This window comes from Rhinolophus sinicus, linkage group LG15, assembly GCF_036562045.2.
Source record: "Rhinolophus sinicus isolate RSC01 linkage group LG15, ASM3656204v1, whole genome shotgun sequence".
Classification (NCBI taxonomy): Eukaryota; Metazoa; Chordata; class Mammalia; order Chiroptera; family Rhinolophidae; genus Rhinolophus; species Rhinolophus sinicus.
The window spans coordinates 22777887-22799872 of record NC_133764.1 but is presented as its reverse complement, the minus strand read 5'-3'; the positions used below and the strand labels follow the sequence as shown (position 1 = coordinate 22799872).

The following is a 21986-nucleotide window of genomic DNA, read 5'->3' as shown; positions in this document are numbered from 1 at the left end:
AAACTGCCCAAGCAAAAGTCACCCAACAGTTGCCACGAGATTTATTTTCCTTTCACTCCTCAGTCCGAACTCCTGGGCTCCTCCACGCAGGATAGAAGGTGGGGGTGGGGTGAGAGTCGCTGATTAGTCACTAACTGCAGTCTTCACCCCATTTATATTTGTGTCGTTTTCTTGCCTTTCACCCTCTCACAGCCAGAAAGTACACGACCCCTGCACCCTCGCCCCAAACCCGGCTTGTAGGTAGACGCTGAAGTGGGGACGGGAAGAGTCATGTAGGAGACAAGAGACCCCGGAGCAGAGGGCGCGCCGCGGGAAGCGTACATCGCGGGGTCCACACCACTCGGCGGCGGAGGGCGCGTTGCGCACGCGCGTCGCCTGCGGCCCCGCGCGTCCCTAGCTGGCTTCCCCCCCGCGGCGCGCCTTCCGCGCGAGACCCCGCCCCCTGCCCGGTGCGCCCCCCCCCCCCCGAGAGAGGGCGGCTGGGCGCAGGGAGCGTGCGCGCGGCCCGCCCCGGGCGCGGGCGGAGGGGAGAAGGAGGGGCGCGCGCGGCGGCCACCCCGCAGAAGCTGCGAGCCGCGCAGGAGGACGGAGCGTCAGCCGCGATCCCGGCCGAACTGGTACGGGGCCCGTGGGCCCGGGCGGGAGGCAGAGGGCGGGCGACACTTGGTACCGACGTGGCTCCAGGTCGCTGGAGGGACCAGGCGATCGGGGCCCCGCGCGACCCTCGTCTCTGGAAACTTTGTGCCGGCGCCCCCACCTGCTCCCGGCGGTTCTCGCATCCTCTGGGCAGCGGGCAGAGGAGAGGCCCGGGGTTCCCCGCAGTTCCCCCTCCTCAGCGCCCGGCCCGGATCTCGCTGGCTCTCGGCGCGCACCCCCTGCTGCTGCCCCTCTGCGGCGGACTCCTGGCCCTGGATACCGGCCCTCCGGCTGCTTCGCGAGCATCCTCGTCTGCTCCCTTCCCCTCCCGACCCCTCTGCTCTCCGGCCCCGCCGTGGCCTCCGTACCTCCGCGGTCGACATCCACCCGCTCCGAGCCACAGGGGCCGACGGAGGCTTTTTGCGTCTTCCAAAGGTTTCTGGTGCATTGATAGAAACAACTTGACTTTCAGCAATGCCAAGTATTCAACTTGAGTATTTTTCTGCGATGGTAGATTGATGTGAACAGTGCTGACATGTCTTTTTATTTCTCCTAAGTACCCTTGCTCCAAAGCGAAGTTGAGTTGTTTGTGTGTGAGGGGAGTTGCGTGCTGTGGCTGCCTCGAGTGGATTGTATAACTCTATTTTATTTACGTGGATGTTGCCAATGGTACTAGCCAGTGTTATGGTAACTGGGCATCCCAGAGACCAGGGAGTGACTTACAAATACAGTTCTACTGTGTTTGGATTTATAGAAACAACACAAAACTTCCAGCAGGACCTCAAGGCATTTAGCATGTGTTAACTAGCTGTTCATTGTAGTTTTATAAGCGAGGTTGGTAGAGAGCATTACCACACCGTTTTACAGATGTAAAAACGGAGGCAGATAGCTGAGTCCTGATTCTTTACTAACTTAAAGGAATGTGGACCAAGAGATTTAACCCAGAGTTTCCTGGAATTCCTAGTCCATTAGGCCACTCAGAAATACAATGCAATGTTGAAATATCCTCCCTGAGAATTGTACAGATCAATTAAAAACCGTAGAGGCTGGGGCCAGCTGTCAACAACTCCATGCTTGGGACTCAGCTCTGTTACCGAGTTAAGTGATACTGGACAAGTCACAGCTGCTCTGTGTGTTTCCTGCTCTTTAAAATGAGGGGAACAAAGGTGCTGTATTCTTTGCAAAGTTTTGTGTGTCTGGAAGCGCCACTCCCTTGAACTGCATTTGGTGGTTGTTACTTGTGGACTCATAAAGGCTCTCATTCTAGGGTTCCCTTTAGAAACGCAGGGAATGAAGCGCCCCCAGAATGAATAACAGCCTCTTCACCAGAGACGCCTGAGAATTCAATCGGGGACAGGCCGAGGCAGAGACCCCAACCTGGGTGCGGGGAGAGGGTTGCCGAGTGGAGGTAGGAAGGAGCCCTGCACAGGCGGCTTGACACATGGGCCCTATTCCTGCCTCCAGCTCTGACTCATCTTCTGACGCTTGGGGGAGGAGAGGTAGTTGCTTGATATTTTTGGCTTTCCCCCATAAAAGGGGAGACATTTCCTTCATTCCAAGTCTTTCTAACGTCAGTGTCAAACGTGTCAATGCTGTGTTCTCGTCTGACATCTTTTCTATTGGTTAAATGCAGGTATGATTTCTGTAATATCCTTAAATGGCATAAATGTATATTCGTATCATAAAAAAATGGCCAGGTGTAGTATAAGTCCAGGAAATCCTCTAAAACTTTAGTATTTTAAAATGGTGGTCTTTACTTGGGTTTGATGGATTCCTTTGCAATTGGGATTTTATTTTAAAGCAAGTTGGATTAAAAAATGCTTTTTTTCAATATTACAAGAAATACATTAATCATTCTCTATGTAAAAAATTAAAACTTTATAGATAAGGTTAAAGCCTTCTTTTGAGCATCTTTCCCAAAAGCACTTGCTGTATCTTGATGAGTTTGTGTGTATCCTTTTAGACGTTCTTTTTTAATTGCCTTTTTTTTTTTTTTTTTTTTTGCTGGCATGGTACAGTCATGTTTTTTTTTCTTATTTTTTATTTTTTTTATTGGGGAAGGGGAACAGGACTTTATTGGGGACAGTGTGTACTTCCAAGACTTTTTTCCAAGTCAAGTTGTTGTCCTTTCAGTCTTAGTTGTGGAGGGTGCAGGTCAGCTCCAGGTCCAGTTGCCTTTGCTAGTTGCAGGGGGCGCAGCCCACCATCCCTTGCAGGAGTCTAACCGAGCAACCTTGTGGTTGAGAGGACGCGCTCCAACCAACTGAGCCATCCAGGAGCTCAGTGGCAGCTCATCTCAAGGTGCCGTGTTCAATTTTAGTTGCAGGGGGCAGAGCCCACTGGTCCCTTGCAGGATTCCAGGAAATGAACCAGCAACCTTGTGGTTGAGAGCTTACTGGCCCATGTGGGAATCGAACCGGCAGCCTTCGGAGTTAGGAGCATGGCGCTCTAACCGCCTGAGCCACCAGGCTGGCCCTCCTTTTAGACTTTTTTAAGCATTTTCATAAGTGTCTGTTTGCACAAAATGATTTTTTAAATTGAAATGAAGTATTATATAAAATTAACCAGGCCTGTTCATAGAGATTTGGTTTCTTTGTAGAGTAGGTGGCCTGTGTTTTAATTACAGCTGGTTGTAAAGTTTTATTAACCTGGTAGCGTGGTAATATTTCCCTGGTCAATGGGCAAATGATCCCTTCTTAACCAACTTCAATGCAGTAAAATCATTAACACCCTAGGCGTTACTCTGAGTTGCAGAGTAACTTTCCCATTAGAAAAAAAAAGAAACCTAGGACTACTAGTGTATTCATCTTTTCTTTGCTTATAAGGAGGCATAAAAGGGAATGGAAGGTAGGGCCAGTTGCTAAAGCAACGGCGCCTGGGTGTAAACTTACAGAGCGAATATTTAAGGTGGTAGCTTTAGTTATTTATGAAAGCTTCACTGGGGTGAAGACAAAGAAAGGGAAGTGTTGATGTGGTCACAGTGCAGATCAGTTAATTTCAGGAGATGGGTGAGTTAAAACAAAATTCACATCAAGAGTTTATGGGTTTAAATGTTAGACATTTATCGAGGATTTTTGCCATGCTAGAGGAACTGTGCTGAATACTGGCAGATAAGGTCCCTGACCTTGTGAGGCTGACAGCTGATTGTGACATTCAGAGAGGAAGTGTTCTTTCCCCAGATTAGCAGAATTATAATGGTTCTGAATTCCTGGAAATTGACATTGTATTTATTTAACTTTTTTTAAAATTGTGAATTGTAACACACAGAAAGGGGTATAAAACATAAATGCATAACTTAATGAGTGCTTTTAAAGAAAATGCAATCATAACCATCTTGTCAAGAAGTGCTCTCATCCCACCCACTATTTCCCAGTGACAACCTCTCCATCGCCCTTACAGGTAACCAAGCCAAGTAACTAGTCTCATTTGTGTGGAAATCACTTCCTTTCTTTTCTATAGTTTTATCCCCTAAATATAAATCGCTCAACAGCTCAGTTTTCTTTCTCTGTTTTTCACTTTTATGCAAATGTGATCAAAGTTGGAATTCTTTTAAATCCTTTGTTTGGGGTCAATATTATATATATATATATATATATATATATATATATATATATGTATGTGTGTATGTTTCTATGTATATACACATAATTTTTTAAAATCCTTGCATTACATAGTATTAAGATTTATCCATGTTGTTACCTGTGACTATAATTAGTTCATTTTTGTATGAACCACAAGTTATTTATCCATCATCCACTGCTGATGGATATCTGGGTTGTTTCTAGACTGGGGCAATTATAAACAGTGCTGGGTCATAGGTGTGCATAGCTCCAGCTTTACTAGCTGATGCCTGTTTTCCAAAGTGGTGGTACTACCGTGTTTATAAGACCTAGCCGGACAAATCAGCTCTAAAGTGTCTTTTGGAGCAAAAATTAATATAAGACCCGGTCTTATAGTAAAATAAGACCGGGTCTTATATAATATAGTATAATACTGGGTCTTATATTAATTTTTGTTCCAAAAGACTCATTAGAGCTGATTGTCCAGCTAGGTCTTACTTTCAGGGAAACGGGGTAGTAATTTACATTCCTCCAGTGGTGTCAGCCTTGAATTTATAATCCACTGTATTTGCTATTTAACCACAATATGTTTGGATATTTCTTGAATGAATACATGTCACCTATATGTACTGATCCCTGTGCCTTCGTGTATCAGTGTATTTATATATACTTATGTTTAATTGTATAGTTTGGACTAATATACCAAAGGCCAGAGATGGTTTTTGCACTCGATTTGGTTGACAAATACGTAGGGGAACCCTTTCATTGATTTTTTTTTTTTTAACAGATACGTAGTTATAGGGAAATTTAAATATACAAAATGAAGTATTAAAAATAAAAGTATCTAGTACCTAGACGACTTTTGAAGGTTTTGGGTGCATCCTCTCTCTTGAGCTACCAGATGCCCTAACTTGGTGACTTGCGTTATGCTAGTGAACACTTGCTTTGTGCCCAGCCCTGAATGTGCAGACCAGTCTTGCGGGCTTTAGTGTGTGACATATGCAGGAAGCAGGCCAATCCTTGCTAAAGTGCCCTCTGAGGATAGGGACTCACCTTCTTGTGAGCATGTGCAGATCGCCTAAGAGGCACCGGCACAGGCCGTGGTTTGTCCCTCCTTGGCAATTCCAGAGGAACCACAGCTTCTTTGCTACTGGAATAAATGACTCTTACCATCTTTCAAATGTACTTTTCTCCAAATCTTCCTTTGTGTGTGACAGAAGAGGTAGTTTAGAACTGGGCTTGATACAGAAAATTCCTGCTTTCTGAGTAGATAGTTGCCAGGTTAACTTTAATTGCCTGTGTCTGGTGTTGCTAGCTAGGTTTAAAGTTAGGGGTGTCTGTGGGGTGGGATGGGGAGGGAGGGCAAGGATGCGAAAGAGAGGGGGAGATAGGGAGGTCACGTCAGGACAGTTATTAAATTAAATTCAGGTATGTGTTGAGTATCTGCTGTGACTAGTATTATCTACGAACAGCCTATTGTAGAATAGCAGAATGTTCTACAGCTCTGCTTAGGTTTAGAAAATACCCTCTAAATCGTTTTTCATAGTTAGAAGAGTTGGTGGAAGAACAGTAGCCCAAAGAATGTGAGTTTTGCAGTTCCTTTTTATTTCTTCTGTACGGCATCTTGAAAAATGGCTCAATTGTTCTATGTTCAGTTTTTACATAAGTCATGAGTAGTTTTTTAGTTATTTATAAAAGCTTTGTTTCAGATATTCTAAAATAATCATTATTTTTTTTAATAGCTTTTTTTTTTTTGGGGGGGGTCAAGTTGTTGTCCTTCAATCTTAGTTGTGGAGGGCGCAGCTCAGCTCCAAGTCCAATCACAGTTTTCAATCTAGTTGCAGGGGGCACAGCCCACCATCCCATGCGGGAGTCTAACCGGCAGCCTTGTGGTTGAGAGCACATGCTCTAACCAACTGAGCCATCCGGCCACCCCAAAAATAATCATAATTTTTAAAAACTGCTTATGTATAAGTTCAAGAAAAGACATCTACAGGAGGATAAAAAGTAGTGTCAGAACCTCTTAATCTCAGTGATGGGGGAGAAATCCTATGTGTGTTCTTTTATGTCCCTTCAGGTGGGCAGTAACTTAGAGAGGGACTGTATTCCACCTGTTGCAGGGAAGACGGAGCCTGGGTGCGGAGGTCAGGGCCATGCCACTTCCCACTCTTGCTCTTACACTGACTGGGAGTGGCCACCCATCCAGTTTGGTCAGCTTTCCCCCCTGCCATCTTGATGTCTCAGTGGACAAAAACGCCCTTTTGAAACTCATTTGCAACTGCTGGGCACTTTTTGCCTTTGTTCCGGAGTAGTTTCAGCATTAATTGCCTATGGTAGGTCTTTTGACACCTTAGCTTTTTGAGTTTGTGGATACACGTGAGAAAATTCTTAAGAGCCCACTGCTTCTGTTGACTAGTAAACATTTATCTGGCAGAGAGAATATATGAAGCACCAGCCTTCCTCGCCTGGAAGAGAGAGGCCATGAGGTGAGCTTGCTTGAAATTTTGAGGAAATACTGATAAAAATAATATCTAGGAGAGTACTGTCAGCATACAAGTTACAAACAAATTTGAAATCAAGATTTATAATTAAGAATTTCCTAATTTAGTCATTGCGTCACTCTGGTATCCTTGCCACGTTCTCTTACCAAATCGACTGTTAGTCTAGCTCTCACGTGAAGACAAGGATGGGCCAAAGCCTAGAGAGGGGGCTTGGATCTAGACATTTGTTGTAGTTAATTTTCTTCTATTCCAAATAATTTTTATTTTTAGAAATTGCAGTCACAGAGGAAATTACAAAGAACAAATTAACCAACACTACTACTCATCACTCAAAATTGGTCATACTTGCTTTAACTACTTTTCTTGTTAAAAAAAAATCAAGCCTTATAAAATCGAGGCTCCCTTGGGCCCTTCCTCTTCCTTCCCCACTGAGACAACCATCTCCATGAATATGATAGGCTGCCTTCTAACCCACTATATTTAAATACAGTCATGTGCAATGATGGCTCGCATACTGTATGATGGTGGTCCCATAAGATAATGGAGCTAAAAAATTCCTACTGCCTGGTGACATCGTAGCTGTCCTAATGGTGTAGCACAACACATTATTCACATTTGTGGTGTTACTGGTGTAAATAAACCTACTGCACTGCCAATTATATAAAAGTATACACATAACGATTATGTAGAATACATAATACTTGATAATGATAACTATGTTACTGGTTTAGGTATTATACTTTGTATCGTTATTTTAGAGTGTACTCTTTCTACTGATTAAAAAAAGGTTTGCTGTGAAAGAGTATGCCATTACATTGGCAGCAGCCTCAGACATCTTGTGTTTACTGCATCTCTTGATTGCATTATTTTCTCTTGTGCTTGATTTAATCTCCTGTTGTTTTGTTCACCATGTTTAGATACACAAACACCATTGTGCTACACTTGCCTATAGTATTCAGTACAGTAACGTGCTGTACAGGCTTGTAGCCCAGGAGCCATAGGTATACACCACAGAGCCTAGGTGTGCAGGAGGCTGGACCATCCAGGTGTGTGTAAGTGCGCTCTGTGCTGTTCCCACAATGACGCAATTGCCTAACGATGCATTTCTCAGACCGAATCCCCATCATTAAGCAACGCATGACTGTGTTTGTGTATTTTAAACTAAACTATTTTTGATGAGTGTCAGAAGGACATAGGAATTTCGTATAGCCTTTAATTTGCACTGGCACATATTCTGTGTTTGGGGACCAGAACTCTTTCAGGGTTAAAGGTTGTACCTCACTTCACACTGTTAACAAAAACTGGAGAAGTGTTCAGTGTTTCATAGGGCTTCAATTAATTACTTGGTATAAACTTTCAGCTAAGGCTGATCCAAAATGTAAATGAAATGGAACTTGTTTCATATTGGATTGTATCTTAAATCTAAATAACTAATGTATTATTTTATTTGAAAATAACTTTTAAAACTAAATCCATGTTTATGAAGTTTCTTGTTCCATTTATCCTCCTAGAAATTACAGTTTATCTTTTCCACAATAGCTTCATCTTATTTTAAATTCTTTTACAGAGGTACTTGCTAGAAATATAAATTCCCAGGCCTTTACCCCCAGAGATTAATTAGGTCTGGGGTGGGGCCTAGGAGTCTGCATTCTAACCAGCAGCTCAGATGAGTCTCGTGCAGTATTCTTTTTTTTCCTTCTAATTTTATTGGGGAACAGTGCGCTTCTCCAGGGCCCATCAGCTCCAAGTCCTTCAGTCTAGTTGTGGAGGGCGCAGCCCACTAGCCCATGCGGGAATCGAACCAGCAACCCTGTTATTCAGGGCTTGCACTCTAATCAACTGAGCCATCCGGCCGCCCCATCATGCAGTATTCTTATTCAGGGGTCCTTAGGACCACACTTAGAAAAATATTACTTTGCCGAACTATGATGGCCTCATAGCATAATTTCAACCAGGGATTGGCAAACTGGTTCTATAAATTAGCCAGGTAGTAAATATTTTAGGTTTGTGGACCATACAGTTCCTGTTGCAACTACTTAACTTGCCTTTGTAGCGTGAAATCAGCTTTAATTAATACATTAACAAATGAGTATGGCTGTGTTCCAATAAAACTTCATTCATGAATACTTAAGTTTTAATGTCAAGTAATTTTTATGTGCCATGAAATAGTTATATACGGATTTTCGCTGCACAGGAGGTTGGCACTCTAACCACGGTGTTGTTCAAGGGTCAGCTATATTGTTCTTCTTTTGATTTCTTTTTTAACTATTTGAAAATGTATAAACCATTCTTAGCTCATGGGTGGTGGGCTAGACAAGGCCTGCCATCCATAGTTTGCCAACCTCTGATTTGAACAAGAGTAGTGTGGCTCACAGCCACTGCATTCTCTTATATGAATAATAATTAGTACCGTGTTTCCCCGAAAATAAAACCTGCCCCAAAATAAGCCCCAGTTAAGATCATCAGTCAGACAGAAGCATTTAGTACGTTATGACGATGTTCCTGAAGATGACATGACTGTATTTGAATAAACATAGATTGTTGTACATGAAAAAATAAGACATCCCCTGAAAATACGCCCTAATGTGTCTTTTGGAGCAAAAATTAATATAAGACCCAGTCTTATTTTTGGGAAAATACAGTAGTATAATCTCAAAAGAGTGATGTATATTGCCTTATTGTGTAAGACAATTGTTTTAGGAGAAAAGCCAAGGGAATAACTTCAGGATCCTCTTTGCCTTTTGATTCCTGCCTTTGCTATGGGGGGGCTCAGACTCAGCCCTCAGTTGCCCTCAAAGTCGGGTAGCACAGCTGTCCCTCAGCATGGAGAGGGTATGTAGCTTCACCAAGTTCCTTCCAGTAAATGCAAGAGATTTACCTGGTTATCCTATTCTCAGAAACTCTAGTGGATGATTATAGATGCCTTTGATGTATAAAGAAAAATGAGAAATTAATTTATCAATACTTTATAAATGAATTTGGTATAAAATCACCACAAATGTGGAATTGGGCCGGGGGTATGATAAAGAAATTCTTGCAGGGAGAAAGTTGAGGCTCACTGCTTGAATTTTAAGGATTTTAATTCATCCAATGAGACATCAGATGATAAGATGATCAAAGGGTGGTCAGTTGTTCATTGTTGAGCTCTTAGTCCTGTGAATGTTATGCTAATTTATACAATCTTTTTTGTTGTCCTTAAATAAATGAGATTTTAAGGACTAAGATCTTATTTATGAAAAGATCTGCATTTTCTGAGATTTTATACCTACCTTGGGTTTAATTGCTGAATTTTTTGTTTTTTAAAGTACTCTATTTGTAGATGTTCTGACCTACCTAAGTTCACTGCTTAACCAAGAAGCTATGATTCATATTTAATTTGTATTTCTTACTCCTTGATGATTTTAAAGTATTATTTACATGGACTGTGACACAAATTGGTTTCCAGTTATCACCATACAAGTTTAATGTGATTGTAGAATTCTATAAGCATTTTCTTGGGTTAGGTTTATCAGGTTTTTTACACCCAAAGACCATTTCCTACTACTTAGAAATTTAGGACTTTTTAGATTAATATTCAGATTATAAAGCACAGTCAGACTGACATTAAGTTCCTTAATTTCTTTGCAGTTTTTATTTTCTTCCCCAGTGAAATGTCCATTTTGGTAGTCTTCAGATCACTTGATCTGTTGTGGTCAGATTGTCTGATTAATCAACAGACAATTCATGGAAAGGGGCTGTGTTCCCAGTGGGGTTACTAATTTTCTGTGTAGAGTCTGGGAAAGCCTCCTCACCTCCATTTACCTCTGATTCCTCATCTGGGAACCATGACAGCAGAAGGATACTGATCTGTGGCAGGCTGAGCATGCTTGTGTGGCTTAAACAAAACAGGTGCTCAGCTTTGTTTCAGCAAGTCCAGTGGGACAGACTGAGGCAGATCAACGAGAGCGGTGCTGCTCACACTTGAATGTGTATACTGATCACCTGTGGAGTCTGGGATGGGGCCGGAGAGTCTGCATTCCTGTCAAGCTTCAGGTGGACGCTGCTGGGTCTTGAGTAGTAAGAGGTTATAGCAAAGAGCTTGTCTTCTCCATCTGGAATCTAAAACTATGGAGGCTCTTGAAAGGCAAGAATGGCAGTGTGTTTTAAATGGATTGGTGAAAAAAAACAACAACGTATAATTATAAGACCCCTCATAATTATACAAAATTATAAGAAACAAAACTCAGGTTTTCAGTATCACTGACTTATTTTGACCCTGTGCCTTCTCTGCATTGCTGTGGCGCGTGCTGTTTGCACTAATTTGATTCACTTCATGTTAGTCCATCTCTTACTGTTGTTATTCAGCTGTTTTATATGAGTATCTTGCGTCATCTCTTTAAGATAAAATCCTAGCACGGGGTCATGTCTTATGTTCCTTTATGTCCGTTCTAGTTACTATTGCAGCATAGCACTGTTCTAAAACAGTGTAAAAACAGCCATTTTTATTTTGCTCACAGCATCCTGTATTTCAGGAATTTGTACTTCACGCAGTAGAGACAACTTTTCTTGGCTCCACAATATCTGGGGCCCCTGGTCGGAGATTCAAAGCCTGGGGGTAGGTGACCTGATGGCTGGGAGCTGGAATCATTGAAGTGTCTTTACTCCCATATTTAGAAGTTGATACTGGCTGTCAGCTGGGACCTCAGCTGGGCTGCTGGTTGGAACACCCACATGGGACCTCTCCACATGGCAACTGTCTTAGGCTTCCTTACAGCATGCAACGGGGTTCTAAGAGCAAGGTGGAATCATCTAGCCTGAGCAGCAGCATTTCTACATCTCTACTGTACTCTTTTGGTTGAGTTGGTCACATAAGGTCATGTGGGATGAGAGAGATTGCTGTGGGCACCTTTCGCAAATATTCTGCCCCAGGCCCCAACACTTAGACTAATGTTAAACACATGGCATGAACTCAGTAAATACGGTTGTGTGAATGAATGAAAGGTAAATACCCAAGTAGATGAGGACGAAATTCAAAAGTTCAAGTCTAAATGTGAACAGATTACCCATGGTACCCAAAATATGTACCTTTCTTCACCTTTTATAGGTAGTTATTGATAGTCGCTTTTCCCTACTCCTTCTCTTTCTAACATTGAAATCTATGAATTCGTCATATGGAACGAGTTCAAGTCTGTGCACCTATGCACTGTACTGGCATGTTTTTCCTCTTCTCAAGTGTCCTTTGAGCTGTGGTGTATTCTCCGTGCAGCAGCTGGCTAGTGTCTGTTAGGCTCCGTTCATGGGCTGGTGGTCCACATGAAGAGACACCGGGATGGCCCGCCAGGTCGCGACTACACAGGCAGTTACCCTACAGCTCCGTGTCACCCTGGGGGCATATCTATGGCCAAACCACAACGTTAATTCTCAGCCTTTAGCTTTATGTGTATTTATCTTCATCCCATGACACCATCATATCAGTTAATTTATTTGGTGGGAGAAGCAAAACAACCCCTCCTCTAAATATAAGATGTTGAGGTGTTTTAGCCAAATTACTAAAGCTATCCAGATGACTGAGAACAATTTGTGAATATTATTTATTTCATTTTACTTTATATGAATATAACTCAAACATTTGTTTGAATTTCATTCTTAATGCTCTGTCAAAGATTTTTTTTTTCTTTAATGAAAGTTTACTGGACTGACTTTTATTTGTAAGACTGAGTATATTAGCAGCTTTTTCCCCAATGGAACATGTTTTTGATTTAATCAGGAAAATTAATGAGAGAAGTAGTATTTATTTATTTATGACAGTGTAGGCTAAAATGCTTCTATTTTTAAAAGGGTAATAACCTTAAAGTTTTTTTTGCTTGTTTTTTTAAGAACTAAAGATTTACTTAAAAAAAAAAAAGATTTACTTTAATGGAGGGAGGAAGTGTGATTACATAGGCTCACAGGTGTAAAAATAAAATAACAGTGCAGGCCTCTGATATATATTGTGACCCTCTGAAATTTCTAAAGCTAAAAATATTTTAGTCAATCATTTTACAGTCATCTCTAGCACCACTGTGGCAATTTTCTGCTTATTCAACATGAGGAGAAAAAGCAGTGGATAGAATTTCAGTTAACTGCTGATTCTAGTGGTTATTTGTCATGATTTTTTAAAAAAGGAAAGTAGCCTCTGTGGCACTGGGTTGGATGTTCTGAATAGACCATGACTCCGGGCAGTGATTCCGAGTCTGCTCCAGGTGTGGGCACCAGTGCCCGCAGGAGCCCGCTGCCCGCATCCCTGCTTTCCAGTACAGGGGGCAGCCAGTGGCTGCTGGCTTATGCATTATTGAGATCACAGGCCCACTGGGCAGACACTTAATTCTGCATTTGGTCTTTATTCAGAGACCAGCATCATCACTGCCGAGACACTGCTTATAACTTGTAAAATACGTCTTTGGGGGTGGTTTAGGGCAGCTCCTCCTTTTTGTCTTCCACGCCATCCCACCCCTTCCCCTGGCCAGGGAAGCCTTTTTCCCTCCAAAAAGTAAATGCAGCTGCCAGAGCAACTTGGGAGGGCTGAGCTGACCACCACGGACAGCGACGTGGACATTCCTCTGGTCATCCTCATCCCAGAGACCAGTGTGCTACAGTGGGAGTGGCACGGTCACGCAGCAAGCACCTTGCTCTGATACCTCAAACGTGGCTCAGACTTTTACACTCCTGATACCCTTTCTCTGTCTTCTAGTACATATTTACTGAGTTCATTTTGACACACCTGTGATGTATTACCCATATTTTCTTCTATTGATGATTAGAATCTGCTAATCCTAGAACTGAAGCAAACTAAGGCTTCTTCTCTGGGACTACTCCTTGCTGAGTGAGGTCTCTGTGCTCTCAGGAGGGCTTCCTGTGTCCTGAATGGTGTACCAGTTTGTAGCAACATTTTCCTATTCCAGGCAATAAGAGAAACTGGGGCAGTTCAGCAGATCTGGGCTCTGTGTTTTTTATAAGCAGCATTTAAACCCATTCTTCTTAGGCAGGTCCAAGACCCCTTTCATGCACTGAAGGCGCTGGTTGGTGGTGTCGGCATGCTGTAAGGCAGGTAATGAGAACACAGCCACCCCCCCACTTCACCCCACCCGCCGAGAAGCAGTGTGGGCTTGAGCTAGGAGCCCGACACCTTGGGTCTGGTTCAATTACTTGCGTTCTCCACGGTGAAATTATCTCTCCCTTTCTGAACCTTGCATTTTCCGATCTTTAAAAGGGGTCATGAGTGTTTGTCAAAGGAGCATCTGTAATCTCTGTGCCCTCTGAGTGCTCTCTGGCAGAAGTTGTTTTTCTAAACCTTGGACCCGCTTTGGCATTTTCAGCAGGTTTGTTGGCATGAGATTGCCTAGCAGCAACTGGGAGGGTGCATCGCGTCTGTTTCCCTTGGGTTCTGCCCCAAGGACTCAGTCTGTTTTCTTTCCCTGCAGCACCGGTCCCCCATCGCTGCCCAGCAAATGGGCGTTAACAGAATAAGCAAGGCTTGGAGTCCACCCGTTGGCCCTGGGTGAGCCTGGGACCCCTGCCTCAGGAGGGCTGCTGTCTTCCCAAACAGAACGATTATCTGGGAGCTCACAAGACAGTCCCTCTGAATTAGACAGTAACTATATTACCCGGTTGGAAATTTGATTAGCATCTTCCAGATTTTCCACATTGATTAGGGAGTTACCACTAACAGTTTGAAAGCCTAATTATACGTTTATTACCATGGTGACTCTGCTTTTTAAACTATTAGGACTCTGCCACGGAAAGATTTGGAAATGGCAAAAGACTGCTCTACTGCAGGACAGGATGTTCTCACATCCAAGTTCTGCCCTTTTCCACTTGCATCTAACACGGCTGTACACTTTATGTGACGACGTCCATGTTCCGCGTCCTGATGTGACTGCGCCTGTACACTTCTCAGTGTGCCCCTCACCATTAGTCATCCCATGTGGGCCCCCAAAGAGGGGTATAACCTTGGGCAAGGCGGCTCCCTTCCAACAAGGGCAGTTTCTGGGAGGGTCCCGCACTCCGAGTGCCTCAGCCTTGAAGGGGCGTCTGGGTGGCACCAGAGCATGCACCTCTGCAGTGGCCTGTGTGTGCTCTGACGCGTGGCAGCATCAGCACCACCTGGGAGACAGCAGTTCTCGAGCCCAGAACTGCGTGATCAGAAACTCGGGTGGGGCTCAGCCGTCTGTGTGGACAAGCCCTCCAGGTGGTTCTGATGCACTCAGGTTTGAGAACCACTGCATTATAAAGCTGTAATTATTTGTCAATTTGTTATTGAGGTATAACTGACATACAACATATTAGATTCAGGTGTGCAGCATAATGACTTGATATTTGTATATACTGCAAAATGGTCACGGTAAGTCAACATCTGTTACCGAAGTTAAAAATTTTTTTCTTGTGATGAGAACTTTTAAGATTCTACTCTAAGAAACTTTCAAGTATGCAGTATGGCTTTAACAGTCATGCTGTACATTACATCCCCACGATGAATTTATTTTATAACTGGAAGTTTGCATCTTTTAACCCCCTTCACTCATTTAGCCCCCTTCCTCTGGCAGCCACCAATCTCTTCTCTGTATCTGTGAGTTTGGGTGTTTTTTTGTTTTGCTTTTTTAAGACTTCACATGTAACTGATACCATATAGTATTTGTCTTTGTCTGTTTGACTTACTGTTTCAGTACCCTTACTAGTTATTGGTCTGTTCAGATTCTTTATTTCTTCATGATTCAGTTTTGGTAGGTTGTCAAATTTGTTTGTGTAAAACTGTTAGTAGTAGTATGTTATGATCCTTTGTATTTCTGTGGTTTCGGTTATAACATCTCCATTTTCACTTCTGACTTTATTTGAATCCTCTTTTTTTCTTGGTGAGTCTAGTGAAAGGTTTTTCAATTTTTATCTTTTCAGAAAACCAGCTTTCAGCTTCATTGGTATTTTCTACTGTTGTTTTAGTCTCTATTTCATTTATTTCTATTTCTGCTCTGCTGTTTGTTATTTCCCTCCTTCTACTAACTTGGGGCTTTGTTTGTTTGCTGTCTAGTTCCTTGAGGTGTAAAGTTATTTGAGATCGTGCTTGTTTCTTGATGTAGGCATTCGTCACTATGAACTTCCCTCTTAGAACTTCTTTTGCTGCATCCCATAATCTTTGGTTTGCTGTATTTCCATTTTTCTTAAGATTTTTTTTGATGTCTTTTTTGATATATTCTGTGACCCATTGGTTGTTTGGTATAGCATGTCTCCACATATTTATGAGTTTTCCAGTTTTCTTCCTCTAACTGATTACTAGTTTTATACCATTGTGGTCTGAAAAGATGCTTATTTCAATGTTCCTAAATTTATTAAGTTTTCTGTATACTCGTGTAACTGTAAAGTCCAACTTGCCATTTAAGGCTTATGTTTTCTTATTGATTCTGTCTGATCTATCCATTGATGAAAGTGGGGTAGCAAAGCCCCCTAGTATTGTATTGCTGTCTATTTCTCCCTTTAGGTCTATTAATTATTCTTTATACATTTAGGTGCTCCTTAAGTGGGGTGCATATTTACAAATGGTATATCCTCTCGTTGGATTGACCCCTTTATCATTATGTAATGCCCTTTGTGTCTCATTACAGTCTTTGTTTTAAAGTCTATTTTGTCTGGTGTAAGTATAGCCACCCCAGCTTCCTGTGATCAAAAGACACATGGAGAGAAAGTAAAGGGATGGAAAAAGATGTTTCATGCAAATGGAAACCAAAAAAAGCTGGGGTGGCAATACTTACACCAGACAAAATAGACTTTAAAACAAAGGCTGTAACAATAGACAAAGAAGGGCATTTCATAATGTTAAAGGGATCAATCCAACAAGAGGATATAACTCCTGTAACCATCTACACACTCAGCATAGGAGCACCTAAATAAATAAAGCAAATATTGACAGACATCAGGTAGAGACTGACAGTAATATAATCATAGTAGGGAACTTTAACACCCCATTGACATCAATGGCTATAATCATTGAGACAGAAAAATCGAGGAAACAGTGGCCTTAAATGACACATTGGACCAGATAGACTTAACTGATATCTTTAGAACATTTCACCCAAAAGCAGAATATGTAATACGTTCTTTTCAAGTGCACATGGAACATTTCCCAGAACAGACTACATGAAATCAATTACAGGAAGAAAACCAAAAGACACACAAACATATGGAAGCTAAATAACATGCCATTAAACAATGAATAACAAGATCAAGGAAGAAATCAAAAGATACCTTGAGACAATTGAAAGTGAAAACATGGCGACCCCAAACCTATGTGACACAGCCAAAGCAGTTCTAAAAGGGAAATTTATAGCAGTATAGGCCTACCTCAAGAAACAAGAAAAATCTCAAACTATTAGGTTGGTGCAAAAGTAACTGCGGTTTTTGTTAATTTTTAACCTTTTAAACCGCAATTACTTTTGAACCAACCTAATATCTAACCTTATACCTAAAGGAACTACAAAAAGAAGAACAAACACAGCCCAAAGTAAGTAGAAAGAAGGAAATAATAAAGATCAGAGCGGAACTAAACAAAATAGAGTCTAAAAAAAATAAAAAGAAAAGATCTATGAAATCAAGAGATGGTTCTTTGAAAAGATAAACAAAATTGATAAACCTTTAGCCAGACTCATCAAGATAAAAAGAGAGAGGCCAAATTAAGTAAAATCAGAAATGAAAAAGGAGAAGTGACAACCAACAACACAGAAATACAAAGGATTATCAGGAAATACTATGAACAATTATGTGCCAACAAATTGGAAGAGATGGATAAATTCCTAGAAATATAATCTTCCAAGGCTGAATCAGGAGGAAACAAAATTTAAACATATTGATAACTACTAACAAAATTGAATCAATAATCAAAAAACTCCCAACAAGCAGAAGTCCTGGACCAGATGGCAATTTTGGGGGTGATGGATATATTTATTATTTTGAGGTCATGGTGTCTCAAGTGTATATATACATCAGAACTCATCAAGTTGTATACTTCGTCAAGTTATATATGAGTTATGCCTCAAGAGAGCTGTTCAAAAAAAAATTTAAGTGTGATGGTTACTTGGTAAAGGCAGAGGATCAGGTGGGGGAGGAGCACATTTTTAATGATGCTCATTAGTGCTCATCATATTGTTACATAAAATAAATAAGAGATCCAACAAGGAAGAGAAAGAAAGTGGAATTTCAAATTGCTCTCGACACCACTTCCTGCAGCTGGCCTTCATGGCTGCAGCCACATCTGCAGGAGGCCTGCGGGAAGCTGTCTTGCAGCATCTAGTTTATCCGTTGTACCCACTGTGTTTGCAGTACGCCGCAGCCTCTCACACTGCTGGGGTGACTGAGGGTGGCACATGGAAGAGACTTCCAGCTTGTTTTGCATCTCTTGCTGGTCCAGTGATCAGAGCCTTACATTTCATAGATACGTTGTGGTCTGTGAATCTTTTAAAAATGTGTGTTTGTTACGGCCAAAACTGTACTTACATTTGCCACACTGTGGGTTATGTGTCATTAATGAAAAGCTGAGACTTAGGCTATATTTCTTACTAGGACATTCTTTTCAATGCACATCTAGATATATTTGGCATACTTTCCTCTTTATTCCAGTCAAACTCAATATAGTAGTAACAACTCAGGAGGAATTATTTTGAACTTCTTGCTTGGCCACATTTTTGCCTCCTTGTCTTTCTGCAGATCTGATTTATATCCACTGTGACCAGCACTGTCACTTAGGATTTTCCAGGTCTACACCCAGGACTCCAGAGTGACCAGACTCCTCACAAGTGAGTATCCCCAGTACTACTTCTGTCTGTGGAATGAGGGATGTTCTCTTCTGCCTGGAATCCCTTGAGCAGCCCTACCTACCCTGGGTGGGGATAGACACACTTCCAGTGGACACAGACTATAAAGCAGTGTGGACATGTAGTCAGAGGAAATGGTGGCTCTAAAGTCTCAGAAAACCAGTGATTTCCTTTTCTGTTGTTACTAACACATGCTATACAGCAATTATATAATATTGAATGTCTTTTATAGTAAACACTGTTCTAATGAGAGAATATAGGTCTTTAAATGTTAAACTAAATTTAACTCCAACACACATGTGAAAACAATGGGATTCATCTTGGAGCTTAGAACTGGCTGAGGAAAGTGAAATTATTTAACCAAACCCAGGGTCAGGTCATTAATGAGCTGAAATGCTCAATAACTTTGACAAGTGAATTCTTGAGACCATGGCCTTCAAATTGCTTGGGATTATTTCCATGGAAGTGCCACAGCATAAGTTACCAAAGTATTCAGATATCACAAATATGATACGAGTAGCTGTTTTTAAAATAATAAAAGGTTAAGGTGACCATATGTCCTGGCTTTTCTGTAACTGATCCAATTCAGTATCTTTTTAGTCTATAAAGAAAGTTCATTGAACGTATTATGTAATGCGATGTCATTTTTATCCCTTTGTAAGATCTCTTTGTGTAGAATTAGACATGGATGTAGCAACAGCATGTGTAAGAACATGGCTATCGGAAGGATTAGAATTTCTTCTGCTTCCTTCCTAATTTCCAAGGAACACCACTCCCTTCAGCAAGAGCAAGACCCTGCAAGACTGTTGTACATGAACCAGTTGGGCATGTTTCTGTCTGTCACTTTTCCTAAGACAGGATGACTATTTCCATTTAGTGCCCTTTTTTTTAAACACTCACTAGAGAGCTGAGTTTTACATTGATTTTACATATTGGCGTCTTAGGCTACTTTTCCTGTTAATTGATAGAAAATGATTTGTCTACATACCTGAAAGAACACACTCTGTTATAGACAACAGCCATCTCTAATCCTTTCACCTTCCCTTTCCACCAGCACTGTAGAAGGCTGTGATCAGTAGCATTTAATACTGACAGATACCTGTATTTTGCAGGAAGGAGACTATAATTTCGGATTCCTTGGTGGGGAAAACAAATCACTGGTCTTGCTTCCAACGATGCAAGTGTGATTGTTGGCGTCTTCATGAGCTCCAGAGGTCACAGCACACTACCACGGACTCTCATGGCCCCTCGGATGATTTCTGAGGGGGACATAGGAGGCATTGCTCAAATCACCTCCTCTCTCTTCCTGGGCAGAGGCAGTGTGGCCTCCAACCGGCACCTCCTCCAGGCTCGTGGCATCACCTGCATCGTTAATGCTACCATTGAGATCCCCAATTTCAACTGGCCGCAGTTTGAATACGTCAAAGTGCCTCTGGCTGACATGCCTCATGCCCCCATTGGACTGTACTTTGACACCGTGGCCGACAAGATCCACAGCGTGAGCAGGAAGCATGGGGCCACCTTGGTGCACTGTGCCGCAGGGGTAAGCCGCTCGGCCACCCTGTGCATTGCTTACCTGATGAAGTTCCACAGCGTGTGCCTGCTGGAGGCGTACAACTGGGTGAAAGCCCGGAGGCCTGTCATCAGGCCCAACGTAGGCTTCTGGAGGCAGCTGATAGACTACGAGCGCCAGCTTTTTGGGAAGTCGACAGTTAAGATGGTACAGACACCTTATGGCATAATTCCAGACGTTTATGAGAAAGAGTCCCGACACCTGATGCCTTACTGGGGGATTTAATGCCACCAGAGCCCGCATCGGCAGCCCCTGGAGCAGAACCAGCGTCTGCTACACACCGTCTGCTCCCCTCTTCACCTTTCTTTTCAAATGCTGACTTTGGTTCTCCCTGAAGTGTTTTTTACACTGAGTGCTCAAGTTTATTTTAAGAGATAGGGAGGGTGGGGAGGGACATAAGGGGAATGCATACATTGCTAGTAACATTTTTAAAACTAACATTTTGGAATAGTGTTTATGAAAACCTTTAACTGGCTTTTAATCATTTTTAATAATTTGAACAGTTTAATAAACTGTTTACTTCTGCTCTATCATGAATTTCATGCCTTTTGGCATCATGACAGGTCCAGGAGCTCAGTGCAAAAACCGCTATGGGCCCTGATCAACCCTTTTGAGACAAGCTTTGCCTAAGTCTGCAGACCACGCCAAGCGCTTAGGGAAGATTGATACCAGCTTCAGTCTCTACCAGATTAGCCCTACTCTTTCCTTTCCCCTTTATTATTTAGTGACTTTGTAAGTGAAAAAAAAACACCTTTATTATTGAGCTGTTAATTATAATGAAATCTGCTGCAAACACCCTCTTGGATTCATTGTGCCCCAGGACTAAATTAGCATTATTTTTAATAAATCTATCTGCTTAACATATTAGAATTTTTACTAAGAAGAATTTCAATGTGTGTGTGTGTGTGTGTGTGTGTGTGTGTTGATGGAAGAAAGATGCTCTCCAATAATTGTGTTAAACACGGCTCCTGCGACAGTGATGAACAGTACTTAAAATAGACATCCCTGCTGAACCATGCCCACATCTGACAACCTGCAGATGGCAGGTATTAATATCATTCACAGTGCCGGAACAGAGGAAAAGAGCAGAGTGTATACTGATAAAAGGTAGTTTTCTCCTGGTAACTGGAATGCACCAAAGCAGTGATCCTCCATCAAAGAAATTGGATTTTAACAAAAGGTCTTCCTTTGCTTAACTATGAACACACAAATGTCTTAAACCAAACCTTAATACAAGTGATAAACAAATAACAATGGTTTCCTTTGTTGAAACTTGGAAATGTCGCCCTGTTCACTGTTCCTAATAAATCTGACAACACAACTCCACAGGGACTTGGTAGTTTAATTAGTTCTTCTCTATTCCATGTTCCTGGGGAACTACTGGCCATTACCAGATTGCCCCTGATATTTAGATAGGGAGCCACTTGTCACATCACTTTTTTTTTTAACTTCATTTGTCAGTAGGTTGTAGCTAACTTATCACTGGAATAATTTTCTAGATTTTTGGTCTATTTTGGAAAGAAGCCATCAATATAATACCCATGGCTGCATATTTATATTAATTACATCCTCCAGATTTTATCTGGTTTGTGGCAATGGTTTCCACCTAAATTTTACCTTGTCTTGTTTCATACCATTTGCCCACTTTTGCACCATTATTGTCTAAATAGAAAAACAGATAAAATTAATAGTTTCTGTGGGAAATCAGAGGAACCCATAAATGCTACATCAGCACATGATCAAAAATCAGTCAAAAGAACAAAGCAATCCTATGGCTATGGAGGCCGGGGCCTCTTTAGCATGAAGGCAAACTGTAAGTCGGGTAGTCTGGGTAAGAATCCACAATCATCATTGTTCTATAGTAAGAAAACACCTGGTGACAGATGTCCTTGGTAATTAAGGA

The 21986-nt window shown here is 41.9% G+C and overlaps 1 protein-coding gene across 2 annotated transcripts; it reads left to right on the top strand.

Annotated features, from left to right (window-relative positions):
- The first annotated feature begins 460 nt into the window (after positions 1-460).
- On the top strand, positions 461-20947 carry DUSP14 (dual specificity phosphatase 14). 2 transcript variants are annotated; one of them, XM_074320161.1, is made up of 3 exons: positions 461-617; positions 18404-18492; positions 19623-20947. In XM_074320161.1, the coding sequence occupies exon 3, from the start codon at positions 19712-19714 to the stop codon at positions 20306-20308; it is 597 nt and encodes a 198-aa protein (XP_074176262.1). In that variant the 5' UTR covers positions 461-617; positions 18404-18492; positions 19623-19711; the 3' UTR covers positions 20309-20947. The 2 variants fall into 2 exon arrangements, with proteins under 2 accessions (XP_074176262.1, XP_019588101.1); XM_019732542.2 differs by lacking the exon at positions 461-617 and adding an exon at positions 2218-2269.
- The last annotated feature ends 1039 nt before the right edge of the window (positions 20948-21986 follow it).

Bases quoted from the DNA above. Each gene is read 5' to 3' on its own strand.
- DUSP14 (XM_074320161.1), top strand. From the start codon at position 19,712: ATGAGCTCCAGAGGTCACAGCACACTACCACGGACTCTCATGGCCCCT.